The 18,526-nt window shown below is 34.2% G+C and overlaps 3 protein-coding genes across 4 annotated transcripts; 1 reads left to right on the top strand and 2 right to left on the bottom strand.

Annotated features, from left to right (window-relative positions):
• Positions 1-351: 351 nt before the first annotated feature.
• On the bottom strand, positions 352-3,307 carry LOC149392736 (putative protein phosphatase 2C 34). Of its 2 annotated transcripts, none has more exons than XM_089617248.1 (6): positions 3,179-3,307; positions 2,621-2,873; positions 1,928-2,239; positions 1,426-1,546; positions 1,108-1,331; positions 352-765 (listed from the first exon to the last, which is right to left on the bottom strand). In XM_089617248.1, exons 2-6 carry the CDS (start codon positions 2,864-2,866, stop codon positions 562-564), a joined length of 1,107 nt encoding a protein of 368 aa, XP_089473374.1. In that variant the 5' UTR covers positions 2,867-2,873; positions 3,179-3,307; the 3' UTR covers positions 352-561. The 2 variants fall into 2 exon arrangements, with proteins under 2 accessions (XP_089473374.1, XP_089473375.1); XM_089617249.1 differs by having other exon boundaries at positions 565-765; positions 1,245-1,331.
• Positions 3,308-4,457: 1,150 nt separating this feature from the next.
• On the bottom strand, positions 4,458-9,551 carry LOC149392735 (lipase class 3 family protein). Its single transcript, XM_089617308.1, has 7 exons — positions 8,815-9,551; positions 8,093-8,290; positions 7,001-7,276; positions 6,476-6,578; positions 6,121-6,239; positions 5,818-5,985; positions 4,458-5,286 (listed from the first exon to the last, which is right to left on the bottom strand). The coding sequence occupies exons 1-7, from the start codon at positions 9,106-9,108 to the stop codon at positions 4,516-4,518; spliced, it is 1,929 nt and encodes a 642-aa protein (XP_089473434.1). The 5' UTR covers positions 9,109-9,551; the 3' UTR covers positions 4,458-4,515.
• Positions 9,552-15,638: 6,087 nt separating this feature from the next.
• On the top strand, positions 15,639-18,347 carry LOC149392734 (Chaperone DnaJ-domain superfamily protein). The gene is made up of 4 exons (XM_089617637.1): positions 15,639-15,822; positions 15,958-16,009; positions 16,126-16,193; positions 17,573-18,347. The coding sequence occupies exons 1-4, from the start codon at positions 15,667-15,669 to the stop codon at positions 18,131-18,133; spliced, it is 837 nt and encodes a 278-aa protein (XP_089473763.1). The 5' UTR covers positions 15,639-15,666; the 3' UTR covers positions 18,134-18,347.
• Positions 18,348-18,526: the final 179 nt, after the last annotated feature.

Below are 18,526 nucleotides of genomic sequence, written 5' to 3'. Positions count from 1 at the left end.
TTACAAAGATTTACTTGTTTAAAAAGCGTATATATGATTTCAATTCAACGCTATCGTTTCCGAAAAAAAAAGCCAAAAAAAAAAAACTTGTGAACGACGTCTTAGTCAGGTTCAGTTTGTTAAAAAAAATAAAAATAATAAAGGTTCAGTTTAATGCTATATGATTTCAACAAAATCCATGAAATTCGGAAACTTGTGTTCCACGTCAGGTATATTCCATTTATAAACCTGGCTTAAATTCGGAAGGGATTTTAATATGATGAGCGATCAAGATGAAATTTGTTTAGTTTTTCTCTAATATACTAACGTACGACAAGTCAAACAAATACGGTAATGGTATATGATGGTAATTTCTTAATTTATATGGCATTGATTTCAAAAATACAACAAGAGCTCATTTACTAGAAGTAAATGCTTATATATATAATATAATATAATATAGATATCTATACACATCACTCGAAATGAAACTATATAAAATATATCTTTATTATAAATACTATTTTAGTATATATATATATATATATATAGATATGTAATAAACTAGGAATCAAAACTGATTTATGTTGCAATGGTAGAAAATTTGGAGACCAAAGAAGAGTTGAAGAAGAGGCAAATGGCAGAGATATCATCCATTACAATTCCTCTTCTCTTAGATTTCCAAGCAATAGAAGCACATTCCACAAGTCTCCGCGCTGACTTTTCTTTGTTTTCCGTTGACCAAACTATCTTCACAGCTTCCTCATTAGATATTACATCCCATACCTGAAAATTGATCCAACCCATCCACATCAAAATTATATAACTAAAAATAAAAATAAAAGGCATAATAAGAAGTGAGTTTCAAAAATTATGTGTTACGTCTCATTAAACTTGGTTTATTATAAGTTGATAGTGTCAAAAAAATTGTTTTCTATGCGTACCTTGGTGTAACCAAAATATCATTTTCTAGCGACCATGATATGTATTAAAGGAATTTTTGTTCTATAGATATATAAAAAAAAAAAAAAAAAATAAATAAAAAAAAAAAAGAGTTTTTGACACTATCAACTCATCATTTTAACCCCTTCTTTATGATGTTTCTCAATAATAATAAGTGTCACAAACCCCATCGGAAGCCAAAATGACAAAGTGGTCATTGGTGGTGATGTTTCTTTGTGTGACATAAGGAATTGAAACGAGTCCGAAATCCTTAACGCAATAGTCGCCAAAGGCTCTTGAGACTGCGAGTCCAGGGGATTTACCATTAGGCATCCACACCCGATAGACGCCCGGCTCGTCTTCTAAGCAAAACACTCGTCCTTGTGACTTTCTTATCCTCTCAGCTTCCTCTGATCACGATCAACGAATATCACAATAATTTATAACCCTTACATGTCTAAGAATAGTTTAAGGTTATGAAATGAGATAGATAAGTTGGCTTACGAGGTATATCGGGTTTGAAGTCGATTGTGAGCTGAAGAGCTGATAAAGTGCCGTCTTCTTCAGAGCTAGTCGCCAAAACTGCCCGAGAATCGCCTATGTTCGCTATAGCTAGTCGATTTCCCTTTCAATTTTCAAAGATAAAATATAAGTACTTGTGATACTTAGCTAAAATTTATTATTCGATAACGCACATCTCGGATTTTAGTTTGATATTGAAAATTGTTTGCGTGCTCATAAAAAATGCTCGAGAATTAGAATTCCCTAAAAAATGATCAAAATTAATAAACGGTTTTCGCTTTCCTTTGACCTAAATTATACACGTCATCACTTTTTAAATATATATGTATGTTGAAATGACTTTAAAAGGTGAATGGCATGTCATAATTTATAATTTAAATGAGACAAAAAGTGCAATTTTTTTCTTCTCCCATCCAACATTGAATTGAGTACTAAAACATATCAAACTATAATTTTTGGCATAGAACAATGCAATTTTTATTACCTGCTTAACAATGGTCAAGGCCGTAGAACCGCTTCGAAAGGAATCGATTTTGGTGCATTGTTTGAGATCTTGGTCGACGGCTTCGTAGGTCCTCAAGAAGGCGTGTTTCCACGTTTCAAACCAAAAGAGGTCAACGTCCGATTTCGAGGCCACGAAATGACAACAAGAAGACGACAAAAGGAGCGTCTCTTGCCAAATGCACAACAATAAACCGGGCAATGATTCTCTCACCCTTTTGCTAATAATGTGACCCCACGAGCCGTGACCGTCGAAAATCCCACAAAACACCATATCTTCTTGGCACCCAAATTCCTATCAATTTATTTTAATTGATCAAGCATTAAAGGTTATATATATAATCAACAATATTTTTGGTTTAATTTTAGGAATTATTCAAAAAAATAATATGACCAAATGGAAGATTTTTTTTTTCCCATTATCCATTAGTGAATCTCTATTCCACTTGCATGTCTATAATTGTCATCGAAGACAGTTTATATATATATATATATATATATATATATATATATATATATATATATATATATATAATATTTGTCATTAAATACAGTTTTTCAGTGTTAGTCATAAAAGTAGGAAATAAAAGTCTTGCTAATGGATATTGGAAAAAAAAAATTTATACAACCATACTTTTAGAATAATCCCTATTTGTATTTTTAATGTCACACATACCTCCCAAACGACTAGGCTGTCTTGATTGATTCCTTTTTGGCCTCTCTTGGAGAAAATGGATGACAAATTAAGTGAGTTTTGAGACTTGACAATGCCTGAACAATTGGAGATTAATTCTCTCTTTTTGGCCTCCTTTGTCAACGCCTCGGCGGTTTCTCTTCCCACGTCATCGTTGCAATTATGCCTTCCTTTCTTGGCTGATAAGCTTTTCACTAATCCCTCAAGAATCGATGGAAACAAAACCATTTTCCTCCTATTATCATTAGTCCAAATATTTATTTAGATGTAGCTCATATTAGCCTCAAATAACACTAGCATAATCTCTTTTGTGTTACTCAGCCAATTCTATATTAAAAATATATATATTATTAAAGACAAGCCTTCATTTCGTTATTCTTTATATATGCATTTTTAAAAAAAAATTGAGTTCAACTCATTTTCTTCTTCCTCTTGGGCATGAAGAACATAAAAAGAAAAGTCATCATTTCATGACCACAAAATAATCAAAAGACCTCAGTGATCATAAACAATAAATAAGATGATGAGATAAGAAAAAACCTTATTTTTGCAGTGTTTCCTTAGAAGGACTTGGATGAGAAAAGTAGGCTCTTTCTTGTACAAAATCTAACTAGGAATTGAATGGCTTTCTTTTGCTTCATATTTCATATTCTTCTCTTGCTATATGATCACCTCAAATAGGACTACGCAACGTACACTTATAGACAAACACTAACGAGCTCGATAACATGATGTGTATGTACTATTACCATGTTGTCCTTAGCTTTTAGCGTCAATGCCACTAAAGAATCGAGGGTATTTTAGGAAATTCACACATTAAATCGCTGAGCGCACCAAAGCTATTGCATCATTATCTTCTCCACCAAATTAACTCATTCGTTTATGTTAAGATACATTGGGTATCTAGATAGATTTTGAGCCATTAAAATGGACTTAATGTAAGCTAATGAAATCTAATTTAATCAATGTCGGTATTAAACTATTCCCGTGGAATTAAACTATGATATTTTTTGGGGGACGGGATTAGGTTAGTTATTTTAAAATTTAAAGGTATTTTAATCATCAAGAAGATAAGTAAGTTAATTTAAACTGTCACCATCATAGGAGTTATCATTGTAAAATGGTAGTAGCCAAAACATAAGGTGCTTAATGAGCCACGTGGAATATAAGGGTTTTTCTTTATTCAGGTGAAAGTTAGAGCTTAACCCAGTTTTTGGCCAAACACGTAACGCAAGGCTTTATTGAATCAAGAAAACGTAACACGGGGCTTTTTTGTGCCAACAAATAGTAAGCAATAGTATTTGCTATTATTATAGAAATTTCTACATTATTGTTCAACTCATAAAACTAATAGAAGGATTAAAATGTCATAGTCGAAGACTACTAATGCTAAAAAGCCTTAATAAGAGAAGATAAAGGTGAAAATATAGTTAAATTTCGCTTGATCTTGAAACTAAAATTTTATTGAAAATTCTCCTTCACCTAAAGCCATTTGACTAGTAAAATAGTCAAAATTGTAAAAAGGTTAACGATATCATTAAATATTTTTTACTCTGTGAGCAAAAAAAAAAAAAATTGACTTCATGCATAAACAATTTACCATGACATGATAAAAAAAAATAATTAGAACGTCATATACTTGTGCCTTTTTATAAATTTACAATCTATTTCATTAATTTTGACTATTTTACAAATCCATTAACTTCCATTGCATTGCATTGTTAAACCCACTAAAAGAAATATAGAAAGATGTAGAAAAGTATAGTGCTATGTTATTATACACAATAACGTGCCACATTAAGCCAAATCGGACTTGAACTTGCAACATATTACTTGCTTTCATTCTATTAATTTCCTTTGTGGTTTATAATTATATATCATGACATACCATAACTAAGTTGTAGTTGTACATCTTTTTCCAGTTCCTCAACCAACAATTCCATCATCTTCTTATACATGGGCATAAAATGGTCTTTGATCATCGTTCTCGACAATCGGAGCTTACTATACAACTCTCTCCGCGTCTCGTATATCCCGACGCGTTCTCCGGCGGAGACTCCGTCGCCACCTTCGCCGGAATCCGGCGACGGAGCGGAGACCACGATGTGCATTATCCGGCCCGGCGGGTACAGGTGGTGATTCTCCGAGCCGTCCGATGAGGAGACCGGAGATTCGTCGCTCTCCGAAGCAACGGCCTCGATCAGAATCATCTTTTCCTCTTCAATTATCTCCATCTCTATCGCCGTTTCTTCTTCATCCTCGTAGGCTTCGACGTTCGAGTTTTCGCGAAGCTCCTTTGCCAGCTCGTACCACAGCTCGCCTTCGGTTATGTCCTCCGTGACAGCTGTCGCGACGGGGAGTCTCTCGTCATTATCCGTATCGTCGGATCCGGATCCTCTGTTGCAAGGCCTAGATATGGATTCGATCATTGTCGTCGTCGTCGTCGTTGTTGTTGTTGTCGTATCGGCTGCGATTGTGTCGGCGGAGGAGCCGAGAGGCTTTTCGGTGATCAGAGACGTTTCGTCGTCTTTTGTGCTCGGCGCGGGACCCACGTTGCGGCGGCGCGCGCCCATGCACGACCACGACGACAGAGAAGAGCGGGTTCTCACGACGGCCTCGGCGACGTTCTGCGCACGCTTCATCACCACCTGTGTTTAATTAATGTTCATATACCCGAGAGAGAGCAAGAAAAATAAAAATATTATAACTACTTTTATGAATAAAATGATCTTTAAGCTATTGATTTTGTAGCATTCGAGAAATCTTAAAACATGATTTTTTTTTTTCAGCTTAAATAACTTGTTACTTTCACAAAATTGCTAATTAAATTAGATACTAGTGTAACAGTAGTAGATTTCTAATGTATAATTCGGTTTTAAAACAAGTGATTAGTTTGTGAATATAAATGTCAGATTTCATAATGAAAAAAGGGAAGAAAAAAAAAATTACTAATTTTATGAAAGGGACTAATATATACAAAATCATTAGTTTCGAGGAACATTTAGTTCATCAGTAGTGACCAAAATGTCACTAACATAATAATGGTTTTATGTACTATTCGCTCCCGAAAAACCCAAAAATAAAAAATATATATGGGACAACATGAGAACCATCGTAGTTCATACTTCAAGATCACTAAAAAAAACACCACTGAGAGAGAGAGAGAGAGAGAGATTTACTTGGGTGCTGGTTGAGACGGGCTTGAGAAGAGCACTTGCGTCGGCGACTCTGGCTTTGATAGACGGCAAACGAGACCCGACTGCGGTTGCGGAGCGATAAACGACGCTCAGGATCCGCGTACTCTCAACCTGGTCCCTCAAGTCGTTCAGCCAACTCGATGCCGTGACCTGAGGAGAAACGAGGACCCAATGATTTCAATATCAACAACACACACACAAACACTGCTCTGATGAAAGATAAATATGATGAAAACTTGAAACAAAAAGTTTAAGAGGAGAGAGATTCCACTGAACCACCACCACCTCTGATCGAAGATCGTCGATGGAAGCTGTCGAGAACGTGGGCACTAAGTCCGCACCGTTGATGATTGTCGTGATGAAGTGTTTCCCAGATTCCGCCAACTCCCAAGTCATACAAGCAGCTTCGCAAATACAAACAAGAGTTCATATATATACATACACACACACACACAAAGGGACAAGCCAGGACGTAAACGTAAGGGGGGCTAAGTGTTATAAAATAAAAGTTTATAGTACAAGCTGTTAAAAAATAAAATTAATATAATTTCTGAATATATATATATGTATATATATATATATATATAGAACAATTTTTTTTTTTTTTTACAAAAAACACATACGCATATATGATATATACCTGGTGCAAAAGTAATGCAAGTACTCAACGAGAACTCTTTCTGTTCCCGGAGAATGTACGTGAGCAGAGCAGCGGTACCCCCGCCTAGTGAATGACCTACCACCTGAGCATCCAAGTTTCAAAAAATATTTTCCCTTCAAGGCAATCTAAGGAAATGATAGTTTACCTTAACCCATAAAAAAAAAACAGCTAATTAAACGTGATGGTTAACGATAAGCTAAGGGGTGGTTTTAGAACAATTGAAAATATCCTAGTTTTTTCAATATAAGAATTAGAGGAGAGGAAGAGATTCTTTGGGAGAGAGCAAACCTCTTGAAACTCCGAAGCAAAAAATAACTATCCTTTCGTATTTTGTTCTCATAAGAACCTTCGAATTTCATTGATAAACGACGGAAACTACAAGATATTACTTCCAGCTTGTATCTATAGGCTAACCACTCTCAATAATACACCAATTGCATAAAGTCCCGTCACGTTCATCGTATTTTTCCAGTGAAAAAACTAGTGGTGTTTTTAGCAGATTACCTTGACATTGTAGTCGGGGTATTGTTGGAGAGCCTTGAGCAAGAAGGGGTTGCTGAGCTTGGCGATCCAACGAGCGGCGGCGACCATTCCGCAGTGAGCGTAGCCGAGGACCAAGTTGCTGACTCCGTAGCCGTCGTGAAGGACAGAGTGGTGGAACGGGACCACCGCGCCGGTCGCGGCCGTCAGAGTGTCTTTGATGCTGTGAGTTCCGCGGATCAATAGAAGGAAACATTTCGAGTCTCCGTCGCGGATGATCGTGAAAGACGGCTTCATAAGCTGCATCGCCCGTTAATTTTTTCGTTTCGGTCAAAAAGAAAATTTACTTGCGAAAGGACTAAGGGCCAGTTTGGAACTCGGAAAATGCGTGAAAAAGTAAAAAATTTAAAGGGAAAATCAAAATATTATGCCTTGTGTTTGGAAGTCATAGAGAGTTTGAGGCAAATGGAGAGAGAGAGAATCTCCTCTTTAGCTATACAGTTTCCCTCTCATTTTCATTTCTCTCCTATTTCTCTCAATCCAAACAGCACAATGAAGATACGAGGGATTCCGATTTCCTTCTCCCCATTTTTCAGATTCCAAATGCACCCAAAAATGTAGAAGCTTTACTAACCCGGCTCTTTCTATGGGAAAGGAAAATAACGAGGAAAAGGCGAGTCTATTCAAAGTCGTTATTACTACACTTGGAAGCCGTGGAAAAGTTGAAAGAAAAGAAAAAAGATTCCTTGCTATTTATTTGTTCTTGTCTAGAAGCGTTTAAGAAGATTTGCACTTATATTTTAAAAAAGGTAAAAGGGAACACATGAGTGAAAACTAGGGAAAATGAAATCTGGGACACATCTGAATCCTCTTATATATTAGTTTTCCTCACTATTTTTAAAGAGAAATGCAATCCAAACTTAAATAATACATTTTCCACCAAAAAGATAACCTTCAATTTATTTCCTTAATTTCCCCTTATTTTCCCTCCTTTTCTGGGTTCCAAACTAAGTCAGAGAGTTTGCTTCTGTAATGCTTCTTCACAACCAAACATCTAAAATCGGAATTAAACCGAGATTGAAGAACACAGCAAAATAATCTATTTGACTTACTCACCCCAGCTTTCGGCTTCTGAAGAAGAATGTCTTCCTCGGAGAAGCCGGCCGACTCCAAAAACACCGGGAACGGCTTCTTTGAAAAGAGCATACAAAACGTCAATAGTCTCAAGTGATGATTCAACTCCAAAACAATCTCCGGACCTTTAAGCTGTACAGAATCACTACCAGCGTAAACACTAGCAACATGTAAATTTCCCTGAAAAAAAAAAAACATGAACTTTTCAATCACCCTTAAGTAACTTATAATAGAAACAGTCATCGTGATGAAAAGGGAAAAAACACAATCTTTGGTATCATTACACTGCAAACTTTAAAATAACTAATCTAAACTGTCCTGATCCAGATAGCTAATTACTTGCAGAAAAAAAAAAAACAAAAAAAAAAAAAACAAACAAACAAACAAAAACAAAACTAATACTATACCAAATCTGCATATATTGATGGAAAATGACATACAAAAACAAACCATCAGCTGCATGTATAAGAAAAGCTAAAAAAAAAAAACTACTATTTTTGTTTCATTCCACACAGAGGTAATTTGATTTCCAATTCCAAATACATAAGAAAAAGACAAAAATATACACAGAGCCAATAATTAATTTCCTGCTGTGTTCTAAACAAGAGACAATCATCATGCAAGAGTAAAAACACATTGCAAATAGAAAATCTACAAAAATCCAAAATAAAAATTGATCAGGTAACATATCGGTCATTAATTACCTGCCTCCTCATGAGATAATTGATCCCAAACGCCAAATCTCCAATCGGCCATTTCCCCAGAGTCTCGGCGTACGTGAACCTCAGAGTCTCCGACAACGTCGTGATCGACTCCAGCCACGTCGCCGGAGCCTGAGCCGGCCGTCGCGAGAGCCGACGTTTCAGCGACCGCGTCGACTTCGAGAAATTTCCGCTCCGATCATCTAATTCGCCTTTCGCCAACAATTTCCGACGGCTCAGAACGAAGTACAGAAGAATCGCCGCTCCGGCGGCCGTTGCCATTGCACCGGCGGCCATGGAAATCGCTTGATCTCCGGCGGAAAGAATCCGACGATTGAATCGCTATGCCTAGTCCATCGGATTTGAAGCTTCTATGATTACTAGGGTTTTGTAATTCCACAGAGAACGACGAAGGAGAAGAAGATGGGCTTGGGATGATGAAGGAGTGGGATGTTGTTTTCGTTTCCGAAAATGCCCTTGTTAGAGCGGAGATTTCATGAGATCGGAATGTGTAATTTGGGGGAAGCTGAGTGGATGATACAGTAATTTCGCTGCTTTGGCGCGCCGTGTTTGAGAAATGACGTAAACGTACTGAATGTGCAAATCGGAGAAAGAAATTTGATTGAAATGGGAAAGTGAAAATGTGCCCACGTTAGGGATTGAGTGGGATTTAGAAGATTGGACGTAAATGTACTGTTTCTTTTTTAATGGTTAGATTTGATAACATTTGTTTTCTTGAATGGGATGTCTATTTCTAAACTCGGAAACTTTATTTATTTAAAATATATTTTTATATCCTAATGCTATATTGAATTATTACTTTACGTATATTGATTTTATTTAAGCTTGGAGCCGGTCAATTTCCTTATCCTGTATGTTTTAGAATATTGACTTTTTTTTTTAGGATACAAAAATTTATTGTTAGCTGTGCAATAATCAATATATGTAAATTAAATTAATAAAAGAACATGTGCTTGTTTGAAATATTGGGGATGAAAAATTAATAAGAAAAACAGTTTTTCTAAAAAACAATAGTTTTTATTTCTTCAATCGAATATGAATATCTTCCAACCAAATTAGATTACTTGTCTAAAAAAATGTAAATCATATGCGGCAATTCAGCGTATGAATAGAGAGATAATAAATTCGATAAATGGAATAAAAAAAGTAAGAGATTTGTTAATGACTAATTTTATTAAAGGTGGTGATTTAAAATAATAGTCAAATTATCAATGTATTTAGGAAAATAGTCAATATTAATTTGACTTGCCAAAATTATCCTTTTTCTCCAAATTAATCTATCTCACGCTTAATACAATTGTCTATTCCGACCACCCATGGGGAGTTAGTCACGACGGAGATTCGTCGTCTCCGTCGCTGGAGCAGGAATCGTACGCGTGGCAGAGATCGTGGACGACCAAGTCCGACGATCGAAGGAGAAGAGCGATCTCGCTGAGCGAGGTGCACCGGAGATTCTCGACGAGCCACCACCGGGAACCAAGGCTCTCCCTAGATCTTCAATATGACCTAGGGAAAGCCTTGGTTCTTTTCGTGATGTTCAAAATGTGTTCCCTCTTTTTCTCTTATTTTCATATATGGCGAGGTCTAGCGGCAGCCCTTCTTGTTCGAGATCAGGGGATCTTCCATAAAATAAAAAATAAAAAATAAAAAAAATTCTAAAGTGTCCACACAAATCTAAAGTAATCATGCCATTCGTTACAAAACTCGGGGTGGTCGTGAATGATCTCGATGTTGAGACGTGACCTCCCCGGGTCGTTGATGATCCTAGCTTAGTGTTCTTCCGACGTCCCTTCTCATGTGGGATCAGGAGATCTTCAATCGTCGCGGGACCTCAGAGTAGGTCAGCCTATCCTGCCCTGCCGTCCCCACCATCGTGGATATGCTTTCTTCAGGCCGCCTTGTCAGGCCTCAGTGGTGGACGATCTGTTTCCGACAACGAGTTTATCTTCGTCACGGACCGATCACATTGTTAGGTCAGTGAACATTCGCTCCCTGTTCACTTGGCCGAAAGCTCGGAGTTTGACTCTCATTTGGGAGGATGGTGGTGTGTGGACAAAGATCGGCAATAGCTGTTTTCATTAATTTTCGAACTTATTTTTGTTTTGTCTTTAGTTTTTTAAATTTAGTTGCTTTTGTTTGGGACTAGGTTTTTTTTTTTATGGTTTTACATCTGGAATTGGGTTGGAGGCTATACATATGTCGTCTAACTTCTTGCCTGGAGAATTTTATTAGACTCCCGTCTATACATCTTGAAAAATTGTTTTCATCATAGTCGCATGACCGAGGTTGATTGGATTAGACTCTCCATCGCAACGATACACTCCGACATTATCGATTCAAATACGTTTGGCATCCTCACTAAGAACGACCTCCCAATTGAAAAACTCCATCAAAGCCCGTAATAGAGATGTTCGAGAAGATCGGCACGTCAACGTTCAACTTCACATTACCTTGTGTCGACGATTTCCAGGGATCAACAACATGCTCTTGCATCCACTGGTTTTATGTTAGATTGATTGAAAAAGTCCTTACTTTGATTATGATTTTCGAAAAATCGGGTCGGCTCTCTTGATTGCCGCTTTGTGGAGGGCTAGGGTCGGCCCTTCTGGCCGACTCGAGATTGGCTAGGCTCACATGTAACTTGTATATAGGAGTGTCGTTTTCATTATTATGACATTGTTAGTTAACAAATGGTTTATACAATAATTAATTTGATAAAATTCACTTATTATTTAGCAATAATGGCAAATATACTATAAAACACTCGGTGCGTTAGGACATTCCTTATCAATAGTGGAAGGAAGAGTCATTGTGCATTTGGAGTTATCATACGATGATTTACTATACTCGTGAATGACGATACCTCACTAACAAGATAAAAATATAGAAGTTAAAATATAAAAGATTTGTTAAATAAATAAAGTATACAGAATTTTTATTTTTTAAAATTCGTCGGTACTGCACTAACTAAAAGTGCCAATTAGTACCACACGTTGGGTTATTAATTCACTTCCTTAGCTGGATTAGTCTAATAGAATTCAGTGGGCCCAGTCTTTCAAGCTTTTTTATTATTATTATTTATGCAAGTCCACAACTTACAATTAAAAATAAATACAATGCAACTAACAAGGTTTTAAGAAAATCAATAATTCAATGTATTTAGTCAAATATGAATAGATAGGATAGTTGAGCTGCATTGATAATGTCCGATTATGTATAGCGACCAAAGAAATGAGACAGCCCACCTGTTAAATATATAATTAATAACCAACAAATATTTACCATTAGTTATGCATGAGTATATAAAAAAAAAAAAAAAAAAAAAAAAAAAAAAAAAAAAAAAAAAAATTGCAAGGGTAAATCACAAACGAATAATAGTATATGAAAATACATTGGAAACATATATAGGCTGATCCGCTGATGATCAAATCTTAAATATACCAAAAGCGGCAACAGAATTAGGTATCACTATCACAGGCCTTTATTCAAATTGTAACTAATATTCAGTGTCGGAAGGTTTTATAAACGACATGTGAAGTTCATTTATGATAAAACGACACAATAAAAAACGACATTGTCATTGACCTAAAACGACATGTTTTTTGTTATAGTAACATGGAGAAAATAGCATTTAATTAATTACTCTTTTTTCACTTTGCAAACTTTTATTTCACATCATAAGTCAAAACACAAATTATTATCTTGCTTTATGGTTAAGACTTTACTAAATCTATATATTTAATTTTCTCATTTTTCACTGTATGTATTACTCTTTAATTTACTTTTCATAGTTCTTTTCATAGTTAACTTTAAAGACACCGTATCGTTCTAAGTTTTCAAGATAAAATTCTTATTTTTTAAAAGGCTGGGGAATTGCACTCAATATTACTATTGGAGTCGGGTGGGTTCTATGGTACCACAGCATTGTCTTTGTTATTGCGGATTTTTTTTTTTAATTTATGTTGTTTTTAATTGTACAAATATAGTATATGATACTTTGATTATTGAAACTCACTCTTGTGAATACTATTATTACTCGAATATAAGTATTTGAATTTTGAAGTCCTAATTGCAAATAATATTATGTTGAATAAAAAAATGTATAATTCTTATTCATTTGTTTATTAATATAACTCTTCTTTAAGTTTATAATCTTGGAGTTGTTGCTCGCCGTTGATATGTTTGATTCAAAAGAAGGTTGTTAAATATTTAGTGACTTAAAGTAACAAAATTTGAATTTGTACTATAATTTTTTGACATGTTATTTTGCAATTGATTTCAATTGTTTATGTTTTGGTTTTTTCCACAATTGAGTCGTACCGTAGCAAAAGCTACTTGATCAATTTGTGTAGGCTTTGATACTTCCAAAAACCAGCCACCGTTTCCGCAAATATTTTGCGTTGTGTTTTGAAATTTAAAAATTTAACAAAAGTGACCTATTTTCTTTAGGCTTTAGGAACTTGAACATTTTATATATGAAATTCAACTTCGAAAACCTCGTTGAAAATGTGTCTCTAAAGGCAAACAAAACTTTGACTTTAATCTTCTTTACAATATGTTCGCTAGTCCTTGCGACTTTCCAAAAAGCTGCAAATATTTTAAAAAAATATTTAAATTACGCTCTTTCAATCTAATTTGAAAGAAAAATATAGTGGCTTTCATTTTATGTAAGGTTCAATTAAATTACTTTGAGCTTGAAGATATATATATATATATATACATATGTATATATATATATATATATACAATATACATATGAAGAACAGCCAATATATATACATATGAAGAACAGCCAAAATGATTCACAGGCCAACAGTTTTTTGCTTTTGAAAAGCAATAATCCTATGGCTGCTGAATTTAATAGTTTAACTAATAATTTTACACTAAATCTTTAATGAAGCTCACAATCCCTATATTTCTTCAATCAATCACATGATGATATCAAATAGAGGCGCTGATTGAGAGATAAATAATCATAAATCACTTTTTTCATATTTATATCATTGTATTATTATAATTAATAAATTAACAGCTAATGATTCGGTAAAGAAAGATCTCGAGTAGTAAAACAAAAATAAAAATAAAAACAACCAGCTTTCTCTTCACAACTGGCATTAAAAACAAAATAGGTCACCACACATCCACATATATTATATATATGTATATATATATATATATATATATATATATATATTAAAACTAGTACATTAAAATCCAATTTTAGAAGTGAAAGATTTGTACTGGCATGAACATACATCCGAAACCACGTCGTATTGATAAAGATACCTTTTGACAAGACAGCCACTAATGTATTTTATTTTCTTTTAAGCAGAAAATATACAAGTTACTTTTTTTTTTTTTTTTTTTTTTGTGGACTAATTACTGACTGCAGTTTTAAATGCTTGAGAAAATTCTTAAACTAGACGTATGATAATGCATGGATTTGGATTGAGAAATTTCATATAAAATCTGAGTGACAATATGCATGGATTTGAATTGAAAATTTTCATAATGTACCTGTAAACTGATAGTGACAATTAAGTTTTAAAAAATTGATAGTGACGAAAATTGTTTTAAATGTCATAAAATAATGGTTTTTTTTTATCCGAAGCATCACATAAAAACCGAGTGTCGGACTGTAAACTTATTAACCGAATTTCATGATTATCATGAATATAAATAGTTTCTAAAATTTGTGTTTGAATTTTCAGCTAGGCAATATATATATATGTATATATATATATATGTATGTATATATATATATATGTATATATCTTTCCGTCCCTATCTCCTTCACGTGTATGTCCTCTTTAGATTCGTTATTGCACGTACCTACTCAAAACTATTTCCCTTGTGTATATAATTAATAATACATACACACACATATAAATAAGAAACCTACCCCAAAAAAATTCATATCAACTCTCTCCAAATTTATCTCTTCACTTCTTTATAAGCAATAAATCCCATGGCACCTATATTTGTACATATAATATATTAATTGAAATACACCATAGGACCATTACCCAAAAAATAAAAGAGGAAAGTTTTGACCCTAAAAACTTGGAGAAACGCCTCAATGTGGGCATTGTTTAATTTCAAGATTAGGGCTAGTGAAATTCCACGTTTTTTTTCCCACACACACTCACCAAAATAACATAATTATTCAATCTACTCTACCCTTTCTTCAATGTTTTTTAAGGAAATTTTTTCGAAGTAAGAAACTAAAAAGCATGACTACTATTTCTTGAATTCAAGGAGACGCATTGTGATAAGACCCCCCACAGTAATGAAGCTAATAACTAAATTAATTTTTTTTTTAAAAGGGCAATAAATCTCTTCCTAAACCGAGATATGATGCCATTAATATCAATTTGAAGTAAAAAAAAAAAAAAAAAAAAAAAAAAAAAAAAAAAAAAAAGATAGAATGCAATTTTGAACCCTTCTATAGGGCGAATTAGACCAACAAAAATATATAAAGTGAGATCGTGGTCCTTCCAAGACCGCATAATCTTGTGCCACGTGGCAAGATCGACGGTTCAAAATCTTCAAACTCTCCACTTCCCACCACCTGACCCACTTTCAAATATCTCTCCCGCAAACTCTGCCTCATTTCTTAACCGTTCTCTCTCTCTCTCTCTCTCTCTCTCTGCAAATAAGGAAGGATAGATTACAACATTAATATGCACACATTCATCGAAGTTATTACCATGTCTTATATCTGATTCTTTACATATATAGATATACACATTGTGTGTATATATATATATATATATATCTTCCATCCCCTACTCCAAATTCTCCACATTTTTCTTAGTTCTTTCTCGCTCAGAAATGGGAAAATTGGGACAAAAAGAATCAGATTCAAAGTCAAATTTGGTGACGGAGATTTGTGGCATTTCAAGTCTCTCCAATGCCTGCGTTCATACAAAGCAACGTCACAGCCAGGGAAGTTTATCGCCTTTTATCGATTGGTATCGCTTACTCGGAGTACGTCTCTCTCTCTCTCTCTCAAACTCTTTTTTTTGTGACATTATATAATTACGGATTGAATAATAAGCTTAATCTTTTCAATGGCATTGTGATCTTTTTGACGATAATCTATGTTCTTTACCTAATATATAGGTGGAAGAACAGGCTGGGACAGACGTTATTAGAAAAAGATATCATAAACTTGGTATGTGATTTTTTTCTTTCTTTTTTTTGGTAAATAATTTCAAATACTTTGTTTATAAAAATATATACTTATATTATATATATGTATATATATGTGTGTGTGTATATATTTTCCAGCATTGCAGCTTCATCCAGATAAGAACAAGCATCCCAAGGCTGACATAGCATTCAAGCTTGTTTCCGAGGTTTGAATTGTATTATATTACTAGTTACTAAGTGTATTTTTATGACTTCATTTTTACATAAGAAGAAAATCAACAAATAATATAAAATTAAACAAACAAAATATACATTCGCAAGAAATTGGTTAAAAACAATAGATAACTTTTTTTAAAAGTTTTTAGGCAAACCAAGCTAAAGTCTTAGGTTTTTTAGTTTTAAAAACAAAATAGACAAAATTTTACATGGACAATGTCAATGAAAATAATAACACGTGTATAAACAATACTTAACCCATATATTAATTTATATATAGAGAAAAAAAAATGTTTATTTTGTAAATTTGTTCTTAAAAATAGGTTCCCTGGAATCTATTGGTTCTTTCTTTGTGAGAATAAATGAAATCATGTTTGTGTCAAGTTTTTTGGTTGTCACATTATGGTGACGATGACCAAAGGAGAGATTGAGAAATGGATAGAGAAGAGTTGTGTATGTTTTAGTTATCAAGAGGTGAATAGCCACGTGAGTTGAAACATAAAGGCAAAATTGCACATATTAAAGGACCACATTACATAAAAGTGTAACCACACCCATTTAATTTGACCAAATGCATTTATGAGCGAAATTCATATGGTGGTTAGTAAAATTTAAAACTCAACGAAACAATTTTTTTTTTTTTTGTTATTATCTTTTTTTCCATCTTTTTTTTTTTTGGAATATTAGGAATTAGTGAAATTTCATTATGCTTACATATCTATAAATTTCTTATGCACTTGAAATTATTGTTAATGTGTCCATAAACTTCATGCACGTATCTGCATATGGCACTCAAAATAAAAATAAATAAATAAATTAAAAATTTAGAACTTTTTAACAAATTATTTTGTTACATTTATATCAAACGGAAAAATAAAAATAAATTTTTTCACTTTTCTCATGTTTAGCTAGTGTTTTAATTTTTTTCTTTCTTTTGCTATTAGGTCATTATATTGTACTTCTTAACCTAAAACTAAATAAAAGGAGGAAACAGTTCTAAATACATAAAGCATTAGTGATCTAAGTCTTATAAATACAGCCGTAGATGCTAGTAATCCCTATCAATTCATAAGTAAAATACTATGTCTAAGAAGTGATAGTTTAATAGCTCTGTTTGGCTTAGCTTATTAAGTCTGATTTTAGCTTTTCTAAAAATCCAACCGTTTTAAAGTGTTTGGTAAAAATAGTTTTTAATAAAAGTTGAAAAGTGCTTTTATAAAATATAGAAGAAAATTGAAAAATAAGATTTTCAAAAGCTGAATCTAAAAACTTTTTTTTTCTTTTAAAGCAAAGCTATGTCAAACAGTGTCAATATACCTATAACTCAATTAGATCATAGTTCATCTTAATCGGGCCAAATTTTTTTTAGGCTCATGCTTGTCTCACGGACAGTTCGAAGAGAATCGCTTTCGACTCGGAAAGATGGAGAAACTTGTGTTTCAAATGCAACGCCGTTCCTTCACCGAGCCCAAAGTCGTCTCCGAAAAACAACAAGCCTCGGACCGCGCCGCCGAGCCGATCAAATCCTTCCCACAGATTCTTTAGAGGCTTGAGAGACATAAGAGATAGGTTCCGAGACGAGACCAAAGTCATCGAGAGGTGTCTTCGATCCAACCGCTCGAGAGCCTCCGCGAGGAGAGACTCGCCGGATTCTGGACCGTCGGATCGCCTCCTCAGAAGCAGCTCCGTTAGGACTGGCCACGGAGAATCGCCGGTGTTTGACCCGTCGGACTATGAAGCTTTCGATGGATATCCGCACATAAGAAGTCGGATTCAAGGGAAGCCAGAGAGCTTTTGGTACTTGCAAGCCGGGCGTGTATTGAATTTCGATTACCGAGGAATCGGTGCAAAATGTGATTCTCCGATCTTCGAGGTTCGATCTTCGAATACGGGTGTTTTCAAGAGTAGATCAGCTTGTGTTCACTCATGAATTTTATTTATTTGATTGAACATTCAGTTTAAGAAGGAAGAAAAAAAATATTCATTTGGTTGCCATTAGATTTTAAATTGAAATTGAAGAGTAAAGTAGAAAATTATCAGTAGAAAACATAACGATTATAAAACAGTGTTATTTTGAACACGTCTTGTGTTGCTTTCCTAAAACAGTAGAGTAAGTATGACATGAAATCGTGCATGTGCACACTGATAATTGTACGTATCATATATTAATTTGAAATGGACAGTTGATAACAAAGAATAAATCGTAAGCCTATGTGTACATTTAGTGATTTTTTTCGTGGAAAAATCGCACATCTTTTTTAAGCCTATTATTCAGTCGGTTTTTCTTTTTCATGTAGTAAAACCATATTTAATCAGTTAGCTA

The sequence above is a fragment of the Urtica dioica genome, chromosome 6, assembly GCF_054948205.1.
Source record: "Urtica dioica subsp. dioica isolate 48M chromosome 6, U.dioica_male_clone48M_v1_H2, whole genome shotgun sequence".
NCBI classification, from domain to species: domain Eukaryota; kingdom Viridiplantae; phylum Streptophyta; class Magnoliopsida; order Rosales; family Urticaceae; genus Urtica; species Urtica dioica.
This window is presented reverse-complemented; position numbering and strand designations above follow the sequence as displayed.

Bases quoted from the DNA above. Each gene is read 5' to 3' on its own strand.
- LOC149392736 (XM_089617248.1), bottom strand. From the start codon at position 2,866: ATGGTTTTGTTTCCATCGATTCTTGAGGGATTAGTGAAAAGCTTATCA. The intron at 2,240-2,620 runs GTATGTGTGACA...ATAAATTGATAG, and splicing joins ACAGCCTAGTCGTTTGGGAG to GAATTTGGGTGCCAAGAAGA. The intron at 1,332-1,425 runs GTAAGCCAACTT...GATCGTGATCAG, and splicing joins CTTCAAACCCGATATACCTC to AGGAAGCTGAGAGGATAAGA.
- LOC149392735 (XM_089617308.1), bottom strand. From the start codon at position 9,108: ATGGCCGCCGGTGCAATGGCAACGGCCGCCGGAGCGGCGATTCTTCTG. The intron at 8,291-8,814 runs GTAATTAATGAC...TTTTTTTTTCAG, and splicing joins ATTATCTCATGAGGAGGCAG to GGAAATTTACATGTTGCTAG. The intron at 5,287-5,817 runs GTAAATCTCTCT...AATTAAACACAG, and splicing joins CCGTCTCAACCAGCACCCAA to GTGGTGATGAAGCGTGCGCA.
- LOC149392734 (XM_089617637.1), top strand. From the start codon at position 15,667: ATGGGAAAATTGGGACAAAAAGAATCAGATTCAAAGTCAAATTTGGTG. The intron at 15,823-15,957 runs GTACGTCTCTCT...CCTAATATATAG, and splicing joins ATTGGTATCGCTTACTCGGA to GTGGAAGAACAGGCTGGGAC. The intron at 16,194-17,572 runs GTTTGAATTGTA...AATTTTTTTTAG, and splicing joins CATTCAAGCTTGTTTCCGAG to GCTCATGCTTGTCTCACGGA.